This window comes from Haemaphysalis longicornis, unplaced genomic scaffold (assembly GCF_048455015.1).
Source record: "Haemaphysalis longicornis isolate Haplotype H1 unplaced genomic scaffold, Haemaphysalis longicornis Haplotype H1 scaffold_1, whole genome shotgun sequence".
Classification (NCBI taxonomy): Eukaryota; Metazoa; Arthropoda; class Arachnida; order Ixodida; family Ixodidae; genus Haemaphysalis; species Haemaphysalis longicornis.
Window position 1 is genome coordinate 240010461 of NW_027526203.1, and position 21254 is coordinate 240031714.

Here is a 21254-nt window from a genome sequence, read left to right on the forward strand (position 1 = left end):
ATTGTCTCGTTAGAATCATACTGACACCACTTTTAACGTAAACTTCGCTCAAATAAGCTACATAATTAGGAAAAACGGGAATGGTCATGCGACCCACCAGCTCATTTCCCGCAGCAGAACCTATGTCGTCACATGAGCTAAGCTCTGCGATTGGCGGAGGCTGGCAGAAGCAGACGCAAATTAGGTAGAACTTACAAACTAGACGAACGAGCGATTTGCGCTTAAATTTAGGGCACATTCTTTACAAAGCAATAAGAATGATGGGACAAACAGTGGAAGTTACGAAAGCACATGTAAACATAGAAGTACTGATGCGTTCTGCTGTTCGTACTGCGCACAGCATGCTTGGTTTCGCTGCACAGCACTACGGGGCTTGGGGTTGTCTCAGACGACACTGGCCGATTGACGCAAGCAACGGTGTCTTACGTGACCCCATTTGTCGAGCGAGCACTGTTTCAGGGAACGAATATTTTCTCCCAGAACAAAAACAAGCCAGGTTTAAATGCGGGCAAAAACAAACCAAACGCTTGCCACGGTATGGTGGCGCCATCTAGGTTACGGGACGTAAAGAAACACGGGAACAAACCAACACCGCTGTACAGGGTGGAGACAACCTTTGAACGGTCCCGTGCCGCCGCAATTGGGCCAACGGGCTCAACGCGTTATTCTTTTCGTTTCCCACGAGACCTAGCAACGCGAAACAGACAATATGATTCAAACTTCTTCAGTAAACCGCGTTGCGGCGATAATTTTAGCGCGGTTTTGACACAATGACTTGCTTCGGCGGTGAGCGAGCAACCGAAAATGGCGGCGCCAGCGTATACGTGTCTCTACCCTGTACGGCGGATGCGTGAATGAAGGTACTCTAGGCTGCAGAGCGGTCGGTTTCAGTGATGTCACTTGGGACCACGAAAACGTACGATTGAGCAGGAAAATCAAAATTTTAACCTAAATTGTTTCATTTCTCAGTGAATAAAGCACCGTTTGTATCCGGACAAGCGCTGGGGGCACTATAAAACACGAAATCTTTCGAATAAAACCAACTTGCATTTTCTCTTCATGGCTCCTTTAATGCAGGACGCCACAAAATAACCATGTCAGGTTCTGTAACTCCAAGCCGGTCACATTCCAGAACAATCAGTTCAGAAGGACGCAATCAGCAATCCTAACCCCTGCCCTCTTGAGCTGCTCGAGATAAATGAGTTTGCATCCACGACTCACCACCCCAGAATTAAAGCATCTCTGGTACTACTACTACAGTTGAACCTCGTTATAAGAGACACTGATGTAAGAGACAAATGGGTATAAGAGACACTATTCACCCGCATGGTTGGCTGCCCTGTCTCTCCCATTAAATCGACCTCTTTTATAACAGACATCGGATGTAGAAGATTTGGTTATAAGGGACAAGTTATCCTTGAAGTTTAATCAATAATCTCGCTTGTAACAGACATTTTAACTTCAGACACAGTGCCACCAGTCACTAATTGCAGTTGCTTCCATCCTGGAAGCACAGGTGGACGACAGACACCTGCAGTCGCTATTTATTATAACTTCAGCAAACACAAAGTGGTTCAGTCAGCTATGAAATGACAATGAGAAGCCCTGCCAATGAAAATGCAACTTACAGAAGTGGTTGAAGCTTACTGCCGTCCATTGAATGGAGCGCGATCACACATGCGGGCTCTCCCACTCGCGTAGCTCCCAATCAAGAAGCACTGCAGATGTTGAGTCCTGCAAGCGTAATGAATAGCCTGAGCACACAGCGTAAGAAGCTGTGCGCTCTGGCTATTGATCAGGCTTGTGAACTCAACATCTACGATTCATCTTCCACAAACAAGGAAAGGAAAAAAAGCTTGTAGAATTGGTTGTAAAAAACAGTGTAAATACAGTCATGAAGCAAACAAAGTTTCATAAATGCTTGGGCCAAACATTAATTAGAATGAATCTTTTTCAACATGCTGTAGCGTTCTTTTGAGCTTATTTGAGTCATACGGTGCCCACATTGAACTATGGGTTGATCAGTTGGTAAAAACATGGCACCCTGCTTATAAGAGACATCTTATATAAGAGACAGAAACTGCTCCCCGGTGCGTGTCTCTTATAAAGGGGTTCAACTGTACTACCTGAATTTATTCAGGCTGGCCAAGCTTTGTTCCTCAATTTACCAATGCTCAGAGCAGATTTGCGCTGAATTTCTATTCTACAAGCTCAGTTCGGAGCACCTTTTTTCCCATTAGAGGGAAAGCAAATGAAAGCTTTGTGTAGAAGCGAGCACGAGCACTTGATTCCTTCCACATGAAATTGACAGGGCCACTAACCCTGCCAGTTGGTTTAGGCACATAACGCAAAGATCTCCGCACCAATATTCTACCCGGCCACCAATATCCAAGGCAAAGTGTTCCATGTCTTCCATTCCTGCCTCCAGCCTGTCTGCCAATTTTTTGTGCTTACAAGTGATGTGCTTTCTTAAACTTTATGCCCGATACTGGGTGGTACATTTTTAGACATGCTTTTATGCCAATCTATGCTTTGATTTGTGAAAAAGATCCCACACAGAATAACTATATTTTAATATTGGGCACACAATGGACTCCCCATCAGCCAGTTAATTAAATCCTGGCAGGACTTGTAAAGCTTTGTTGAGCTTCAAGCAGAAAATCAAGTTAACCAGTTTCAAATACGCAACTTCATACTATGACTATACACAAAAGTTGGCCGAAAGAAATTATAAAATTACATTAACTAATGTCAATTTAAGGAGAATACACTGTATGCAGTGTGGGAATTGTGGCTGCCCGCGATCCTGACTCGGTACGCGGCAGCGCTCGGAGGGATTGCGCAACCATACGGCAAGAATAGAGGGGTTCGCTTGCGCGTCGCGAGATGGTGTCACCGGCGCGCTTGGAAGCGAGAAGCTCGGAGTGGCTTCGGCGGAGAGGCGGCTGCGGAGAGCGAGGACTTCAACTGCGGCGCTCGGTGGCGGCGGGCGGCCGCTCCGAGCAAGGACGAGACGACGAGACGGTGTCGGCGGTGGCGGAGCGACCTGGCGCCTTCCCCTTCGAGCCTGGACCGACCATCGTCCACCGTTAGCAGCGGAGTTGAACGACTCCGGCCGCTCGAGCAACGCGGGATCCGAGAAGACGGAGCCAGCTAAGGGAGGTTTTGGGAATAAACCCCCCTTGGAGGTTGGCGTCGGTTGCCTTTGTCTCTTGCCTGCCTCTCACGCCGGCGCCGTCTACACGGCAGCCGCGTGAAGAGGATCATCGGAGTATGACCCGCACCACAGCAGTTACTTGATTTCAACAGCAGTTCTCGCCTAAGGCCTATGTGAGGCTGAAGGCATCTGCTGGATAGCTTTTGTGCAGAGACAGGAAACAGTTTCCAGTTGTGCTCCTTGTAAGTGCCATAGTGCGAGCTCTTACGGCAGAATGCACCAGCACTTGAGAAATGAAGCCTGGCAGCAAAACACGGGAGGTTAAGGGGCCACGGCCCTGCCAGTTTTAACACAGAATATTACAAGCATTGTCTTGAAAGCTGACCCTCCTCCCGTACAACGACCACACTTGCAGCAGTTTTGTACTGCCAACTTTTTACAGGGAAATGGTCCATAAATGGTCCATAAATGCAACCTGCACATGCAAACACTTTCGCTCCTCAAACAGGATACTTCACTTCCCGCATGTGTTCGCACTTGGTAGCTTTGAAAAAGCTGGTCCACCAGCCTGGTGCCCTGTTTGAGGAGCAAAAGTTGTGCAGGTTGCATTTATGGACCATTTCCCTGTAAAAAGTTGGCAGTACAAAACTGCTGCAAGTGTGGTCGTTGTACGGGAAGAGGGTCAGATATATATATATATATAAAAGGAAATAAGGGCTTAGTGTGAAGAAGGGGGCTTACCTCTATCCTCTTAGTTGTCATGTTCCAGAAAACCAGCATCGAATCCTCTCCCGCTGAAATAAGCGTCTTTCCTGGACTATGATAACACAAGGCCGTCACTTTGTTGCTTGGAGTGATGAACAGGACCGTGACAGAGGTGGCGAAAGGGACGGAGGGAGGAAGGGGGAGAAGAAACATTACAACCGAGGCTCACACATCCAACACCCGCAAAAAATATGAATCTTACAGTGAACTTGGTGCCAACACGGTGCATGTCCTGCCCAAATGCAGCACTTGCTTCGCATCAAAAACTTCGCAGTGCTTAGCTATTTATTACCACGCTTTTCCCGCGCTTATCGAACTGAAATCGGCAATGTAACTCGTAACATTCAAACAAAGGCTCACAACATAGCAGATGCAACAATTTCACAGGCTTCAGCTAAACCAACGTGACAAATGCATGGTAGAAAAGAAGGCTCACTGGTGTCCCTGCAGTTCGTAGGCAGTGCCCTGCTTCCCGCCGATGTCCCACACAATGATGGTCTGGTCAAAGCCGCCAGAGAAAAGCAGCTTGCGCTCAGCATCCCAGGTTAGGCACCGAATGCTCCCTGCAAAAGGCGCAACACAAAAGGACCAGTACCTTCTCACAAGGAGTACTCACACACGACTGATCCACCCGCTACCTAACACAACTATTGCAAACCCACAAGTAAAAGGTAAATTCTGCTGGCGGCAAAAACTGGTGTGCCGCAATTCAAATATAGCCCCAAACGAGCATCACCTAATTAGAATGCACTGTATAGTGTGGGGAAGGAACAGTGGGCAAACTATAGGCATGACCAAAAAGCAAAAACCTACACTAACATGTTTACAGAGCTTGGTATCCAAGAAATGATAGGCCCTCATCACCACGACTTCCGGTTATGATAAGCTACAGCTTCACAGCTCCACGAAAAATAATTTTGTTCACCGTAATGCATGCATAAAATTTGTTGCTTCACATCAGTAGCATTGGTACTTTATACGCTGTAAATACGAATTAAAAAAGGTTGTAACAAAACAAAAAAACTCACCAGAGTGACCTTTCAGAGTTGTAACTGGCTTGTAGCCAGTCTGCTCCACCTTCAGCATAGTTATCTGACCAGAGTAGTCCCCAACAAATGCATGTTTGGACTGGGCATCAAATCTAGCGAGTCACAGTTAAGGTCAAACAGGCAGGCATCACAATTCAATAAGAAAAAACTGGCAAGTAAAGAAAAGAAGCAATGGGACAGAACCCTGCTCAACCTTACAACAAACACAAGCAATGAACTCCACTCAACCTTACAACACCAGCAACAAACTCCACTCAACCTTACAACACCCTCTGGTCCTGTGCCATTCTGCGTTTAAAAAATAGAAAAACAATCAACCCCAACCAAGTGTCAAGAAGCCACTGACAACAAGTATTGGTGTAACTTCATGCGAAAAAAAAAAAAAAAAACAGCCTAATCGAGAATAATCCACCTTGTTGTTGCACCTGAGTGACACACTACAAGACTGCGAACCATTCATAGTATTCGAATATTGTAAATTTACAAACAGGGGTGAGACAGCCCAAAGAGATTTGGGAGCAGTTTTCGGAGCAGCAAAATTTCAATTTTGGAGCAGAAGAATCTTGATTTGGAGCAAGTAGGGACATTTAATACATCGTCTTGTGAGCTTAAAAAATCATAATTTCAGCAATTTGAAGAATCAAGTACACATTCCAATCAGTTTTGAATACCCAGAACACTAGAACAGACTTAAGCGAAATAATTTTTTAAGAGTATCACAAAGTTCTAACTGCACTACCTTTTTCCGAACTAGGGATATTGTGTTGCGGATGCACGGAACACTGACAACAAAACTGCCGTTAACATCATCAAATTTAGGGGCTCTGCAATTGTGGCGAGTTTTCTCGCCATTTTAATGCTAAAATTATTATTTTTGTAATCCCAGGATGCGTTGTATGAACGAGTGTAGTCGCGGCAACAGTTGAGCAACTTCGAGATAACGGTCGCATAGCCCAGCCTACCCGTTGCAGTCCGTGGGGCGCACGTCCACCCGATGATCATTTGAGTAGCGTTACTGTTTAGCCACCTAGATTTGGGAATGAAATTTCACTTCGCATACATGAAGCGTAATTAGTCGCGTGCTATGGCAACCATGCAGTCCTGCTGGACAGGTTGCGGCGCCGCAGCACAGCCCGCAACTTTCGTGCCGACCGTTCCCTCCCGGGCCGAGGCTCGCGATCGCGCTTCGAAGCACAGCAACACCTCAGCATTTTATAACACCACAGTGAGCCAAAAAAGTTCACTTCACGAACCCGATTATAGATGCACGCACCGCGTTTCGCACTCCAGGACAAGCCACGCGGAAGTCTTAGGCCCCACATTTCAATGAACTTTTTTTCGAGCCGCGCAACTCCTTGTAATCTCGCATCAATCTCAAACCATAACCCCGGGTTAACGTCACTGTTCAGAGCCACAACTGATAGAATTAATAGACTGGAACCCAGCTGATTGCGTAAAATAAACCAGGGAAAATATCGGCGATGCGCACTGAGCGCGGAAGTAGGCAGTAGCAGCCGGATCAGGCGGTGGCCATGTTTGTAGCCACAGCGATTCCCAATCAGGAAGGCCGTTTCAGCGAACCCGGACGGAAAGCCAATCGTGCTTTAGAAGATATCGTTTGCTTCATTTCAGTCTTTCTATTTCTGCCATTTCGGTGTTTTCAATTGACTGACAATAAAAGTGGTGACCAGGATGCGCGAGGCTTTCGTCCCCGCCGGAACTGACATGAGCATCAAAATCCGTGCCTTTCAGGCTCTTCTGGAGCAGTTTGGCGCAATTTTCGCAATTTTCATGCTTTTGGAGCAGCTTGGCGCAGGAAAATGGAATTGTATCAAAAAGGCGCAATATGCGCAGCTGCCTCACCCCTGTACAAATGATAGTGAAATAAAAGTTGGCTCTGCCGCACAGCACGTGAACTTCCAAGCTTCCCTGCACGGCATGCCCCTTTGGGCTGGCTTTTTCGCACGAAGCCAAAGCAGCGCAAAGAGGCCAACATATGCGAGTGTTGCACAAATGAGTGTGTGCTCACCCTGGTGCTGGAATGCTGCTTGCTGAAAGTTCGCGGACCAAGAAGTTTCCCGTAAGAGCGGTTACTTGGTGGCTTGCAGAAGCATTATACCAACTATCAGCATGCCTAGTCTTTTCTTCAATGACTGTAGTGCCTGCAGCTAGTTAAATGTACTCCCTGTATGCATGCACAACATGATGGAGAACTCTCATGAATATGTGTTCCAAATTTTTGTTTTGCTGTTTCGGCATCTTGTGTCAAGCTTTCATTTTCTTTTCAATTTTTTGTACACTTTCTTATTATATATGAGTGCATGAACATTCAGTTGTGTTAAGTGCCAACTGCCTTAGTTCTCTTTGTTTTTTTTTCAGTGATGTTAGAAGCTCCACACATACTAAAGCACAAATACTTGGACTTTGCACACCTCTACTAAAAAGAAATTAAACTTAAGTTCGAAACTACACTACAGCAAGTAAAGGGCAAGATTCAGAGAGTTACAGTAAAGTCCGCTTATATCGAACAGCGCGAGGATTGTGAAATAGATCGATATAGCAAAAATTCGATATAGAAAGTGAAGCAAAAAAAACTTATATGAGAGCAATCTTGCCGACGGAGTCACGAGCTAACGCTGAGCTCTTACCACCCTGCAGTTCACTATTGATACGACACTTTCTCGGAAAGAAAACGTTAATTTATTGGGGCGGAAGAACTGCGTGAGTGTAGCCTGCTTCTTGGAGCGCAGCGCATTGCTGGTGACTGCTTGCTCCACGGTATCTAAACAGTCGACAAGCACAAGACCGCTACCCTCAATGGCACTGCAGTATCACTGTAGCAGGGCCACGGCAGCGACGGCTTCGCTCGTGCTCGGAAGCAGTACGGAGTCCTCGGCGTCTTCGACAGAGCAGCGACAAGCATGAATACAAGCGAATAACGGCGAAACCAGCGAACCGAGCAAGTGCGGGCAGCGAGTGGCACGGACTTGAAGTTCGGTGACACCGCAGCCCGCAGCGCCCAATGTGGCGCTTTCGGCTCCAACGGCATGCATGTGTGGAGCTGGTCCACTCTGCCACGGCCGGTTTGGACGCACCCGAGCTCGCGCGGGAGTCGCAAGCGACACCCTGCGCGCTGCGCGCCGATGTATTGCGGGAAAGCCTGTCGCATGCCTAAGGAAAGCGAAAAATCCCCCGCGGGAAAGTTCGATATATCCATTGTGAGCAACATTGCGTTCGATATAAAAAGTTTTAAATGCATGTAATTGTTACCAGAATTATACAAGGGTTCGATATACCGTATTTTCCGGTGTATAAGTCGCGGTTTTTTTCTGAAATTTTCGTTGGTGCGTCTTATCCACCGGTGCGACTTATGTATGAAATAAATCCGGTTCGCGGCAGACGCGCGTGGCCAGCGCACGTTAAGACACAGCTCTATGGTCTAAATGAATCCCAAGCCCACCGCTACGGCATTTCTCGTAGCTCATAAGTCGCTTCGGGACGTTAAACCAAAGAATTTGCAGCTTTTTCTAGTCAAAAACAATGACAATGGCCTGCAACAACCAAGCGCCACTTCCTGCCATGCGCAGTAACTACAGTTAAGAATAAATTCAAAGTAACATCAAACTAAGTCGCAAAAACAAAATGCAGCTTATAAATTATTACAGAGAGTTACTCTGAAGGAGGTAAGCATGCTGCTAATTTTTAAAATGAGAGCTTGCTGATAAGTTTCGATTTTCGGGCCGCTTCCGTTCGCGTCACTTCCGTCCGCCATGACACCGTTGTTGCGCTGATTTACGACAGCACGCAAGAGACGCGCGATGTTCGGATAGGTGGCCAAATGGGTTTCCGACTCTTGGGACTCCATTTCTACAAAAACAGTTGTAGCAGGGTATAAAGGCCGGAGTAATCCGGTCCGCGAGTGGTGACGATGTTGGTGAAGAAGACATCAGTGAGTCGGAGGACGACAGCGATGCGCCGGCGGAACACCCACTTGGGAAGTTGCTGCATTGTTTATTTGTTAGCGATTTGGAGGAAGACTTCGATAGTTTTGCCTAAACGCCGTCTGTCAGTACATGCCATCTATGTGTATCAATAAACCATTTTTGAGAAGCTCTGTCTAGACTTTGGACGGTATATGCACGTGTCTAGCCATCCTTACCGGGGGATGATAGGCGGCGGCCGCCGCAACCATGTACTTCCGCCGCACTTTCTAACGATATGATTCACTATGAGTTTACCTGATTAACAAGTGCGTCTTGTTTACCGGAGCGTCTTATACACCGGTGCGACTTATATACGTTTTTTTTCGGAAAAACTGTCATTTTGAGGGGGGTGCGACTTATACAAAGGTGCGACTTATAGACCGGAAAATACGGTAGGCAATAATTCGATATATCCGTGTTCGATATAAGTGGGCTTTACTGTATTATGAGCACTGGTGTGTCTATTTGCTGATGACTAAGCAATCTTGAAAAAAAAAAAAAAAAACTCTTTGCAAGGGTACATATTTTCATTAAGTCATACTTTCACTTGTACATGCCTTTTTTTTTCCTCGTCATCCCTCCATGGTATTATTGGTATTACTGTTACTATTGTTGCCATCATTTAACACTGTCTTATATCAAAATGCTGCAGCAGCTTCGAGAGATAGGGGCAATGGGGGGGATTATCTGTATCCCTACTATTAATCTTGACATCTTGACATTTAAAAGTGTGCAATGTCAAAACAATACCGCAGCTTTAAGAGATGAGGTAACAGGGGACTCGACACTAGTTCGGAACAGCTGCACTTCTTCCACATGCACTGGGATCCAACCTGACATGCCCTCCGTATGCTACTTCCACCTACTCCACCATGCAGGAAACCTAACTGCTTTAGCAGCCGGATGCCTTCAGACTGCAGAGACTTGGCTAACACATGTCACGCCACACCTTCTGACAGTTATAGCAGCAGATCAAGCACAGGGGTAGAAACAGTGGGTCTGTTTCACGAATTCCGACTGAAAAAGGCGCTGTTTCACAGGAGCACAGACTAAACAGTGGGAGGACGGGAAGGATACTGGAGGGCCATGCACCAGGCGCCGCTCTGGAAGGAGCCCAGCCGACGGCCGGTCTCGGAGCAATGCCACAGGAAGTGCTTGTCCCGGGCCACGCTCAGCACCCACTCGGCAATCAGTGAGAACACGATGCCCATCACCCGGCCCTGGTGCGCTGTGGGGACCAGTAAGCCGTCAGGCATGAAAAATGGTGCCACCCAGACAAAGGTGTTCTCTGAGCACTTGCTAGTGTCACTCAGATCACACTTCTCAAACCAGGCTGGCCCCTACAAAATTAAAAGGGAGAGCCAGGCATTTTTTGCACTTTGTTTTTTTCTTTCTTTTTAACGGTACGTAGGAGCTAGTGCTAGCATTTTTTAAAACCTGAATGGAACTTGCAAACAATTTTTCGCCCTGTCACTTCTGCGCATGAAAGTTTTGATTTACATTTTTTTTGCAACAAAGCAGCATGTGTTAAATCAAACTATGCAACGAGAACAATGGCTGGTCATGCAACGCCCCAAGGTAGTCTAACACAATGATTGCATCATGTTCCCAACAGAACGAAAATAGCTTAACACGTTCCTGCCCATGCCTATTCAAATCAATAGTATACGATGAATGCTTTCAAGTTCAAATTTTGACGTTTTCCCATCCGAACTTGGCGCTTTCCGAGTGCATTCTGAGAGCTGGCACCATCTACTGAGTAGCAAAGACACTTACATCCTCTTTGGTTTAAGCCCCACCGGCGTCATGTGACAGGCGCTAGTATGATCCTGAGACGGTGTTGACATCGTACGCTATGGCGCCGCTGAAATGCTGCATTTTTAGTAATTTGCACAATTCTACACGCGACTTTTGGGATGACATTAGCAGCACTGACTTTGAGGACAACTGTTTGTTACCGGATTTTAGCTCCGAAATCGACAGTGCCCCAAACCGGCTGAGAGCCTGATACCTCTGTTCAACACAAGCCCAAAAAAATGCAGAAGTATCAGAACTGTGAATTGTGCTATATACAAAAAAGAGTGGAGCAGAAAACCAGTGTTTTCTGCAATGCATGTGCAGGGGTGGAACCGGGTCCATGGGTTTGGGAGCAGTCCTGGGAGCAGGCAAAAGTGCCTTTTGTAGCACGCTTGAAGCAGCCAGAAAGGCACTTTGGAGCAGGTTTGGAGCAGCCAGAAATGTTATTTGGAGCAGATGTAACACCATTTCACAGCATTATGGTGCCTCCCTAATCGTCCTACATGTTGCTGTGCAAGTCCCCTGCCGAGTATTCCTCTTGTTTGTCCACTATATCAGGCATTCTAACATGCACTAGAACCTACTCTGAACTTGGAACGTAGTTCTTGTACTGTATCTAGAGGTTTACAAATTGCGGAGTTATCTCCCTTCGGCTCCAGCAAGCACGCCGCGTTACTACCGTTCGATGGTCAAACCTCATGCGCAGAGTCGAAAGAGATCAGAAAGCAGGACTTGCTTCGTGTCTGGTAAACGGCAGTGTTCATGCGAACCCGCGGTGGTATTCCGTAAAACAAGGTGTTTGCTTGCATTTCTTCTATCAAACAGCGGTTTCAGTGCATGCGAAGCTGAAGTTTGAACATAGCTTTGTCTTTGCCCGTCACAGGGTTGCGAGAGTCGACGAACCTATGCCGAAGACTATGTAAATAGAGCACGTCAGAAGGCGCAATTAATGTTGGACAGTGCTCCACTAAGCAAAGCTAACCCCAAAGTTGAATCAAATTGATTTCTTCTTTTCCGAATACAGAAAAATGGAGGGAAGGCAAAAGGCGACGAGTCTTCCCTTCGTTTCACAGGGAGTTCATTTCAGGTTTCAAATCCATTTCCACTTCAAGTTCACAGGCGATAATGATTATTCACCTCAAAACAAAAGCGCACCGAATTAATAAGCGAGGGCAAAGCTTCCAAGACCCTGTTAGTTCAATACATGCAGCAACTGAAAGTTGCGGGCAGCACAGCTAGGATCGCCTAAAATGGGCGACTATTTTGATGTTCACCTCAAATAAACTACAACTTTTGTGCGGATATTACTCTGTTTGCGATGAGACACAAAAACATTTTATTTTTGGTCATTTTCAATTGATTGTGGTGCAGCGGCCGACACCGGCAAACACAACGGTGCCAATGCAACACACAGAAATTCAAACACATGGCGCGCAGAGCCTGCGGCCATACGGCTAAGCAAAAGCCTTGATGAAACCGAAACCATAAACGACTTGATGAAACCGAAAACACGATGTTTGAGCCAAGTTTTCGGGCGCTGGGCTTCATGGCGATCGTATCTAGCGGCTCAATTCCTGCACTGCGGAGTAGGACGGTGCTGATAAACGAGATCGGGGCAACAGGGGCAGTTCGGCGCAGGATGGCGAAAGTAAACAAGTTTGGCGCTCAATGGCACAAATGGCGCAGCTGTTCCAATCTTTATGTGTGGCCAATCTATGTTTAGAGGAGTTTATCAGCGCAATGGCACGAAACCCACTAGTGCTAACATTTTTTTTTGTAAGTCAAGAGATTTCACAGATAGGCATTTGATATTTGCAGGGGTTTTGCACTGATAGTATATGTACAAAATTTATATAAAATTTTTTGTGTATTTTCTCTCTATGGAGCAACACCAATGTTTTTGCTTCTTTTTTTTTTATATGTGTTTGTCCGAAAACTTTTCTATACAGCTTTTTTTTTTTCAGTTTTTAAAATAAATATTTTTGTTTAAAACAATAGCCACTTCAAAGGAAATTTACTCTTCTACAGTTCGATACCATACACTTACTTGTCGCATATTTTTCCCGATTGGGAAAAAAATTGTTCGCTACACTGTCCAAAATCGCTACTTTTCCCGTGGGCAGGAAAAGCAGCGATTTTGCAGAAAAGCAGCGACATTTAAGTTCTTTACCCTGTAAGCAGGCGGAATGAACAGCTAACTTTACCGAGTTCTACGTTATGCCCATCTTGCCTAGGCATGCTAGAAACAACCACTAAACAGCATTACCGTATACATGAACTTCAAGCCACTCAAAATGCAAGTTGAGCAAATTCTAACTCACCCAAGTAATTCCTTTGATGAGTCATCTTGTTGAAATCGTCGGAGATTTGGAACTCCTAGAAGTACAAGAGCAGTTGGTCACTGAGCGCCACAAAACAAGCTTCAAATCAACTAGGTTAACAGAGAAGGCCATTTTATGCCGACGCACCGATATGGAACCATTGTCCATTCCAATAAATAACCTTCGAGTTTCGGAGTTGTAGTCCATGGCTGAAGCTGCGGCTAAAAAATAAAGTCAACACACATTCTCAGTCAGAATACCAAAGCACATTCTCAAGGCACAAAGGCTACCAAAAAAGTGGTGCATTTAATGTGCCCTGCTGGGTGGTTGAAATGTTATGTAGCGTCTGTTACGGAAAAGAATATGTGCTTACAAGGCATGGTGTGGCATATACTTGGCCAGTACTGTCCCGTGTCCCTTCGTAGCCATACCCTGACAGTCCTGCAGAACAACCACAACACTTTAAAAATCAGCCACACAAGGATATGCAATTGTTTGCAGAGAATCCAAGAGCTTGCGACAATACAAGCCCATGAAGCAGGTAAATGTAGTCGACCCAGTCAATGTTTACAAATTACAACAATGCAAACACCGCGTGTGCCCTGCAAACTTTGCTTTTGATTGCAGAAGTAAAATCAGTTGTAGGCTTGTGCTCGGTCCCGTATGTTTCATCTTGTTTGCTGTCCCATTAAAAACTTAGCGTTCCAAGAATGGTTGTATAGTAATATTTGGGAGGTGAAGGGGGGGGGGGGGGGGGGGATTTCACACTGCCTAGAGACTTTAATTGCTGTCACAGATTCTATATTCATGTATACAAATTAAAGCAAACCCCAGAGACTGCAGAGTAGTGGTTTGTGTGAGTTGGTACTAGGCGAGGGACAATAACACAAAGACAACGCACAGTGCGCTCGCGCACTGTGTGTTGTCTTTGTGTTATTGTCCCTTGCATTGTGCTTTGCTTTAAAGGGGCCATGCAGACAAAACACAAGTTTGCTTCATTTGAAAGATTGCCTCGTTAGAATCATACTGATCCCACTTGTAATGTAACTTCACTCAAATAAGGCATATAAACAGGGAAAAAGGTAATGGCCATGCAAATCACTAGCTCATTTCCCGCACTAGAACATATGACGTCATATGCACAGCTGTGCGATTGGCTGAGGCCGGCAAAAGCAAACGCAAGTTAGGCAGGGATTATAAGCCAGCAGAGCGAGCTATTTTCGCCTAAGTGTAACGCATATTCATTTTATAGCTGTAAGAGTGGCAGGGTAAACAGTGGAAGATACAAAAATACACGTAAACATAGAAGTACCGATGCGTACTGCTGCTGGTACTGCGCGCACTATGCTCTATGCACTACGCACAGCCCTGCGGCGCTTTGGGGTTGCCTCAGACGACATTGGCCGATTGGCGTAAGCGGCGGTGACCAAAGTGACAATATCTGTCGAGCGAACACCATGTTTCACGAAACGATTGTTTTCTACCTGAACAAAAAACAAGCCAGGTACAAATACGGTGAAAAAACAATGGCAGAAAACGACCCGCCACGGCATGGTGGCGCTATCTAGGATGACTAGCCAAAACAAGGCTCCCCAGCTCATATGACATCATTGCAGATGTTACGAAAACACACGATTCGGTGGTAGAATCAAAATTTTAACTTAAATTGATGAATTTTGCAGTAAATAAAGCACCGTTTGCTGCCGGACAAGTGCTGGGGGCCCTATAAAACACGAAATCTTTCAAATAAAATAAACTTGTATTTTGTCTGCATGGCCCCTTTAATAATTCGCCCAGAGACTGGTGCTTACAGCCAAGCCTTGCTTCACTGTTAAAGCTGCTGGGACCCAGTGGGCTCAGCGGGAATGACAGCTCTCAATGCTTCATCGACCACAATCCCAATGAGCTAGCCTGAGACCCCTAGACTGGACGATAGCGAAAAACTGAGAAATGCTTTCTACAAGGCAGAGAAATCTTCGAAGGCTGTCTATGGTGCTATTTCCAAGCAGGCCAGATCAAAATCACTGACCTGGCTGGACAAGGTACAAGGGTGCACATATAAACAGCCATTATCATAAGCTTTATACACAGCCATTATCATAAGCTTTATAATGAATCTGTGCTGTGTTTACTACTCACCTTATGCCCCATTTCAATGATACACGCAAGCATTTATGACAAAACTTACATAACTGACCTTCACCGCATACCTTACCGTTCAAGAGATTTTTGTCTCCAAACTCCTAATGGAAACTCATAGTCCCTAGAAAGTGCAACGATTGAGAAAGAAATGCTGCGATTTTCCAATGCAGTAACTTCGAATTTAGAGCTAAAAGCATGTGAAGGCCTACATGGACCTTTGCAGCTACCATGCTGCCCGAAATGCGGCCACCTGGTTGAGCCTTAGGTAGTGTAGTGCCGCCTGGCAACAAGGACACCTCCATAAAGCGTTAGAGAACACAATAAGAAACATCATCACTGCTGCGATTCTGTTGATGCCCAACAGGACGCAGGCCTTTCTCCCCAACTTCCAAGCTTCCCAATCGCGAACTAATTTCCAGCACTTAAATTTTAGTTACTCATTCCCCTGCCAAGTTTTCTGCCTTCCCAACTTCTAATCCCATCTCTAGGAGCCCATTTTGTACTTTAGGTGGTTCACCCACATCACAAGGCCGACACAACTTCACTTTTTGAACTACTGCTACTTCTACACTGAGTTCGTTCGCTAATCCACGACACTGGTTTCCTACCGTAACGTTCTGAAAGAACGCCCACCAAAAGTACAAAGATATCAAATGAAAAATACGGAATGGGCGATCTTTCGGGTCAAGTGTGAAAAACTTGAAAAACGTGGCTGCACCGCCAACCAAAACTGAGGAGATATGAAGAAAAAATACCAGATCGGCAAACTTTCGGCTCAAGTGCGGAAAGGACAAAAGTGACCGCATTAACATGTGAATAGAGGATTCGCATTTATTTTGCTACCTCATCGGCACTAAAGCCATCAAGTTTAGGGGGTAAGCGATCTTCAGAGCCTTTTAGTAAATTGAACATTTCACCCCTAAAGGGGAGTGGGCGATGCTTCGGGGGTGGGCGCTTGCTCGGAACTTTATGGTATATTTAAAGGGGCCATGAGAACAAAATACAAGTTTGATTAATTAAAAAGGCTGCTTAGAGCCAACAACAATGATACAAATTTCATTTCAAAGTTCAAACAAGTCATCGAGATTTTAAAGAAAACAATATGAAGCAGTGGCAACTCCCCAGGCACTTTGCAGCTATTTCTCTATGAGACCACAGAATCTTGTTAGTGCGATTGGTGGCCACCGCCCTAAGCCACCACCAAAAAACGTGATGGGCGATTGTAGCGGGCCGCTAGTTCAGTTTGATTGTATCACTTCAACGCTAGCGTGCCATTAACGTACTGACAACTGCTTTTCCTGCTGGCTCGTATTACGTCACTGCTGCACATATTGTACCACTGTAGGGCAAAATTTGAATGTTTTTCAATGCAGTAAAAGCTTGTTAATTCGAACTACAGTTAATTCAAACTGACGCCTGCATCCTGGCACAACATTGTATTTCTATGGGGGGGAAAACTCCTCACAATTCAAGCACACTGGAATTCTCAACAGTCAGTTCGAACTAACAGTAAGCGGAATGCGTCGCAAAACCAAGCCAAATTTACTAAAGACGCAAAACAACGAAACAGACAGAAGCGCACCGCCATGGTGGCTCAGTGGCTAAAGCGTTGGGCTGCTGAGCCCGAGGTCGCGGGTTCGATTCTCGGCCGCGGCGGCCGCTTTTCTGATGGAGGCGAAAAGCAAAAACGCCCGTGTGTACAAGATTTCGGCGCATGTTAAAGATGCCCAGGTGGTCAAAATTAAGCCGCAGCCCTCCACTACGGTACGCCTCATCACCTGCGTTGCGTTGGCGCGTTAAACCCTACAATCAATGAATCAGACAGAAGCTCAAGCAGGCGTGCACAACAGTGCGAAGTGCACTTGACTGGCGGAGCCGGTGCACGCCAGGGCTCCGGTGCATGCCATAGCAGGTTTTTGTGTGCCCAGCACCGCCAATGCTAGAGCCACTAAATAAGGTACGCTTCGGCTGATCTAGTGGCTCTAGCCAACGCCGGCCGTTGCCAGCACCATCGATGTTCCGGCACACTTCTCATTTCGATATGCATTAACCATGCTGTGTAAATAAACATGTTTTAGAGCATAAATAGCGCCCTATACTATCAATACTGCCCTATCGATTAATTTCATTCGCCATTTGGGCTCCATTTTCTCATTTCTCGAAACTACCTGCCACATCGTGTGTAATTCGCGATAATAAGTCCAGTTGTGTATTTTCACAGCTCGATGCCTGCTCATTACACTCACCAATTTATGAGCCCCTTCCAGTTCAAACTAATGGGCTTTTACTGTATTTCTTGAGTGTTTCCGGCCAAAACAACATCTTTTGTGGCTGGGAATAAGGCTACTTCTTTACGAATGAACAGAGCTGTATTTACTCTTCATGGCCTTTTTGAGTGTTAGGCTATGTTCAGACTAACAGCGCAAAAGCCATATCGTGAGCTATGGACGTAAAAAAACGGCATGTCACGCAGTTCGGTTCACTGAGACGTGAAATGACGTCATTTTTTAAAGTTATTACGACAGTTGCAGCAACAGTCCGAACCCAGCCTTACACCTACACCTATCATCTGCCTTTCCACGGCTCTTCGAACCAGCTTAAGACTCCTTTTAGTAGCCAGTGCAGCTTGAAGTCAAACCAGCAACCTAAGCATATAGCAGCCCAATGAGGGACTTTCCTTGTTAGGTTCACCACCGTAGCAAGTGATGCTGGGTTGACAAAAACAGATGCGAAAATTAGAGTGGAGTTTGGAGACAGTGGATGCCACACAAATATGGCCTCAGACAAAACCACTTAAAGCTTTCCTCAACGATATAAAAATTTACATAAGAAGTACCTGCTGCAGTACACCGAGTCTCAGATTAGCACGGGTGCATAAAAATGGTACACCTTTGTAACCAAGTTTGGAACCATTCCTTATCGTCATTTTGGAAAATATATAATTACCTCCTGGGATTTTAAGCGTGAATGAATCAATGCACTGTACATGCTGGCTACAGCGCAGCATTTGCTTTGCATGAGTAAAAAGTATCATACAAATGCCTTCACATGCTAATGGAACTGGCCAGAACTTAAAATATAGCCCTGTCTACTTTTACTATCATCTCACGCACAGCGTAGGAGAATTTTGCCATGGCCAGCATTTAGTGCAAAAGGTCTTTTTCAATGAAGCCGAAGAAGGGGGGGGGGGGTAATGATCCTGAAAACGGCACTATATAACTGCTCCTTGCCAGTAACCCAAAACCAGCCAGTTTCAATAAGAGAAACTAATGAATGTGGCCGCGAAGTTATGTCTGCCTTTTGGGTTTTTAGAAGAACAATGTTTCTGATGAAACCAAGTTGTTTTTTCCCATTCCCCACTGATTTCATTATCCAAGTACAACTGCACAAAGACATACTGTGGAAGCAATAATTAGCTCAATTTGGCATTAAAAAAAAAAAAAAAAGGCACCCGTGCTTCGTTTTCAGCAGAGAGAATCTTAAGTATTTACGATGCATGGTTTAAGGTGCTGTACACCAAAAGCGAGCATTTTAAAGAATACTGTTGAAATAGGTACTCATGCTTTTCAGTATCAAATGGATTTGGCTTTGTATTATCCTATATATATATACATAGCAAATCAGATTCGGGAATGAGGGGCTTATTGAATGGACCCAGAAAGGAAAGCCAGCAGTCAAGAATGCCATTAGAGGGCATAGGGGAAGTTTATTTTCGCATGGAAATAGCAATTTTTATATGTTTGAAAGAAAGAAGAGACCGACACACACCATAAATGGAACTCGAACCCATGACTTTAGGATTACACGTCTGATGCCTTACCAACTTGGCTACCAGGGAAGCGACATTCCCCTCTAATCTCTGGTGTTTTATGAATTCAAGGGTTTGAATGGTTATCTAGTTTGGAGAATACACTGAATAAGGCTGTTGTGTGGGAGCCGAAACTTCTGTTTTTGCTTTATTCATCAATGAGTGCCTTTTAGCTTCTTCTGGTGTATTTATGTGGCTAAATTCTACCCTATGCTATGGAGTGGTAAATATATAAATTGTAAATATATTAAACTATATGGTCGTTTTCTCGTGAGGTCAGGAATTCCAAATGGTAAAAAAAGAGGAGAAACATTTGTGACCCATGCAGGATCTGAACACACAACCGTCAGATGAAGTGTCCAATGTTCTACTGATTGAGTTACAGGGGCAGCCGTGTTTGCCTCCATTTTCTAGCGTGTCCATTCGTATGTAAGTGTATCCTGCGTGTGTTCGTGAAGGGTAGCAGCCAACCCTGTAGCCTAATATTAAGAGCATCAGATGCACAATCTGAAGGGTGAGGGTTAGTGCTCAGGGCACTATTTCAAAATTACAATTCTTAGAGCCCTTCTTTGATCGCGCCCTTGACATGCTTGCTTGACTGTTGGCTCTTCTTCCTACATTCTCTCAATAAGCCCCTCCTGTTCAATATATATTATATACACATCGCACTCCCACAGGCACACACTAAAATAATCAGTTTTCACACATTAAACAAAAGGCGTAATTCATGATACTTCGAGCATTGTACGGCTGGCAAAACAAACGAAAATGTTGAATTTAAGCGCGAATCAAAAACCTGCGCTATGACGCACGTCGTAGTGGAGATCGACCGATAATTTTAGGCCATGCAGGTCTGTACGCCGACGCGGCATATCAGCAAATCACTGGCGCGCTTACAAGCACGCACAATACACGCTGCTTGCTTCGAGAAGGGAGGTTGCATGCAGCCTTTTAAAATGCTGAAGAATGCGCAACTCATGGCCAGAACGGGTTCTCCAAGCTTTTAGAACGGCTGCATACAGTTACCCAACGAAAAGTATGGACTCGCGGAAACAGCATTGGATGCACAGCCGCACATGCGAGCCCCGCGATGCTTTGGTCTGAGAGCAGTGTTTAACAAGTTTATTGGCTGCGCTATCGAAAACACGGACACGCCCACGTCAAGGGGCTACTGCCCAGCGGAAGTGGACCGAGCCGTCCTGCGACCTTGTTTAGCTTTCAGCTTGACGCCTTGTGCGCCTCAGCGCCACTTCCAAAGCTTTGTTTACACGAGAGCGAGATTGCAAATTTCGGGAGCTGGAAAGGTGCCAAGGGGCAGCAGCGCTGGCGTCAACCAGTGCAGTACCTGTCATCGCTGATGCTTATGACTCCGTCCTCGCCAGGAATAATGACGGCAATATTCACTGGCTCCTGGTGGCCCTCGAGCTTGTTGATCAGCTGCGGCTTCTTCGTGTTGCCCACCTGCCCGTCGGGCCCAACGATCGGCTTTATTTCCGCAGCCATGGAGACGACGACCACTGTACGGGGCACTCGCTACCTGTCAAGAGCACACACACGCCACAGGCATTAGCAGAAGGTCGGCCGCATTAAGCGCTGCAACGCTCCCCGGTCAGACGCCGCGTACAGCCGAGGCGTATGACGGGCGATGAGCAATCGGAACAGTACATTCAAGAATTCATGTGCGTCTGTAAGCCTAAACTCGTCATAAGGGGGCGGCGGTGTCGTCATGCCATCGGACCAGCAAGCACCGCAACCTTATCAGAGCGCGCTGTTTCCGCGGGCACGGCCGTACCTTTATACATGCAACCGGTGCAGAGGATGATCACTTCTGCCGTTTTCGTAATGCAAGGAGCTGTCGAGATCGGTCGACGAAGTCAGTCACTCTAAACAGTGACGACCCGGTTACTAACTCCGTCGTCGGCTGCAAAGCGTTCCCGCCCCCTGGCGGGCGTGGAAACCGGCCGCTGCGGCTGCTGCTTTGTTTTGCCAGAGGCAGATGGCAGCACAAACGGGATAATCAAAACGATCGAAATCATGAGTAAACTAGTGTCAGAGTAAACTAGATATTCTAGTTCACTCTACCGTAGAGTGAACCCGCTGATGCACGCACAGCGCTGCGCAGAGGGCGCTGCGAGCAATCGGAGCGAAAGCAGGCCAATGCTACTTTTTCTAGTTTCGGTTCTATTATTGCGCGCCTAGAGGCAGTGGCGCTGGGGAAACACTCCTCCTCTC

The 21254-nt window shown here is 46.0% G+C and overlaps 1 protein-coding gene across 1 annotated transcript in view; it reads right to left on the reverse strand.

Moving 5' to 3' along the window:
* Positions 1-20971, reverse strand: part of Wdfy2 (WD repeat and FYVE domain containing 2) — a 38988-nt gene extending 18017 nt beyond the window's left edge. The window contains exons 1-9 of the mRNA XM_077674921.1: positions 20815-20971; positions 20368-20559; positions 13446-13513; positions 13220-13293; positions 13073-13127; positions 10032-10182; positions 4951-5063; positions 4359-4485; positions 3899-4004 (exon numbers count right to left, since the gene is read on the reverse strand). Of these exons, the coding sequence (XP_077531047.1) occupies positions 3899-4004; positions 4359-4485; positions 4951-5063; positions 10032-10182; positions 13073-13127; positions 13220-13293; positions 13446-13513; positions 20368-20525 (852 nt within the window). The 5' untranslated portion in view covers positions 20526-20559; positions 20815-20971. The remainder of the gene's footprint in view (positions 1-3898; positions 4005-4358; positions 4486-4950; positions 5064-10031; positions 10183-13072; positions 13128-13219; positions 13294-13445; positions 13514-20367; positions 20560-20814) is intronic.
* Between the last annotated feature and the right edge of the window lie 283 nt (positions 20972-21254).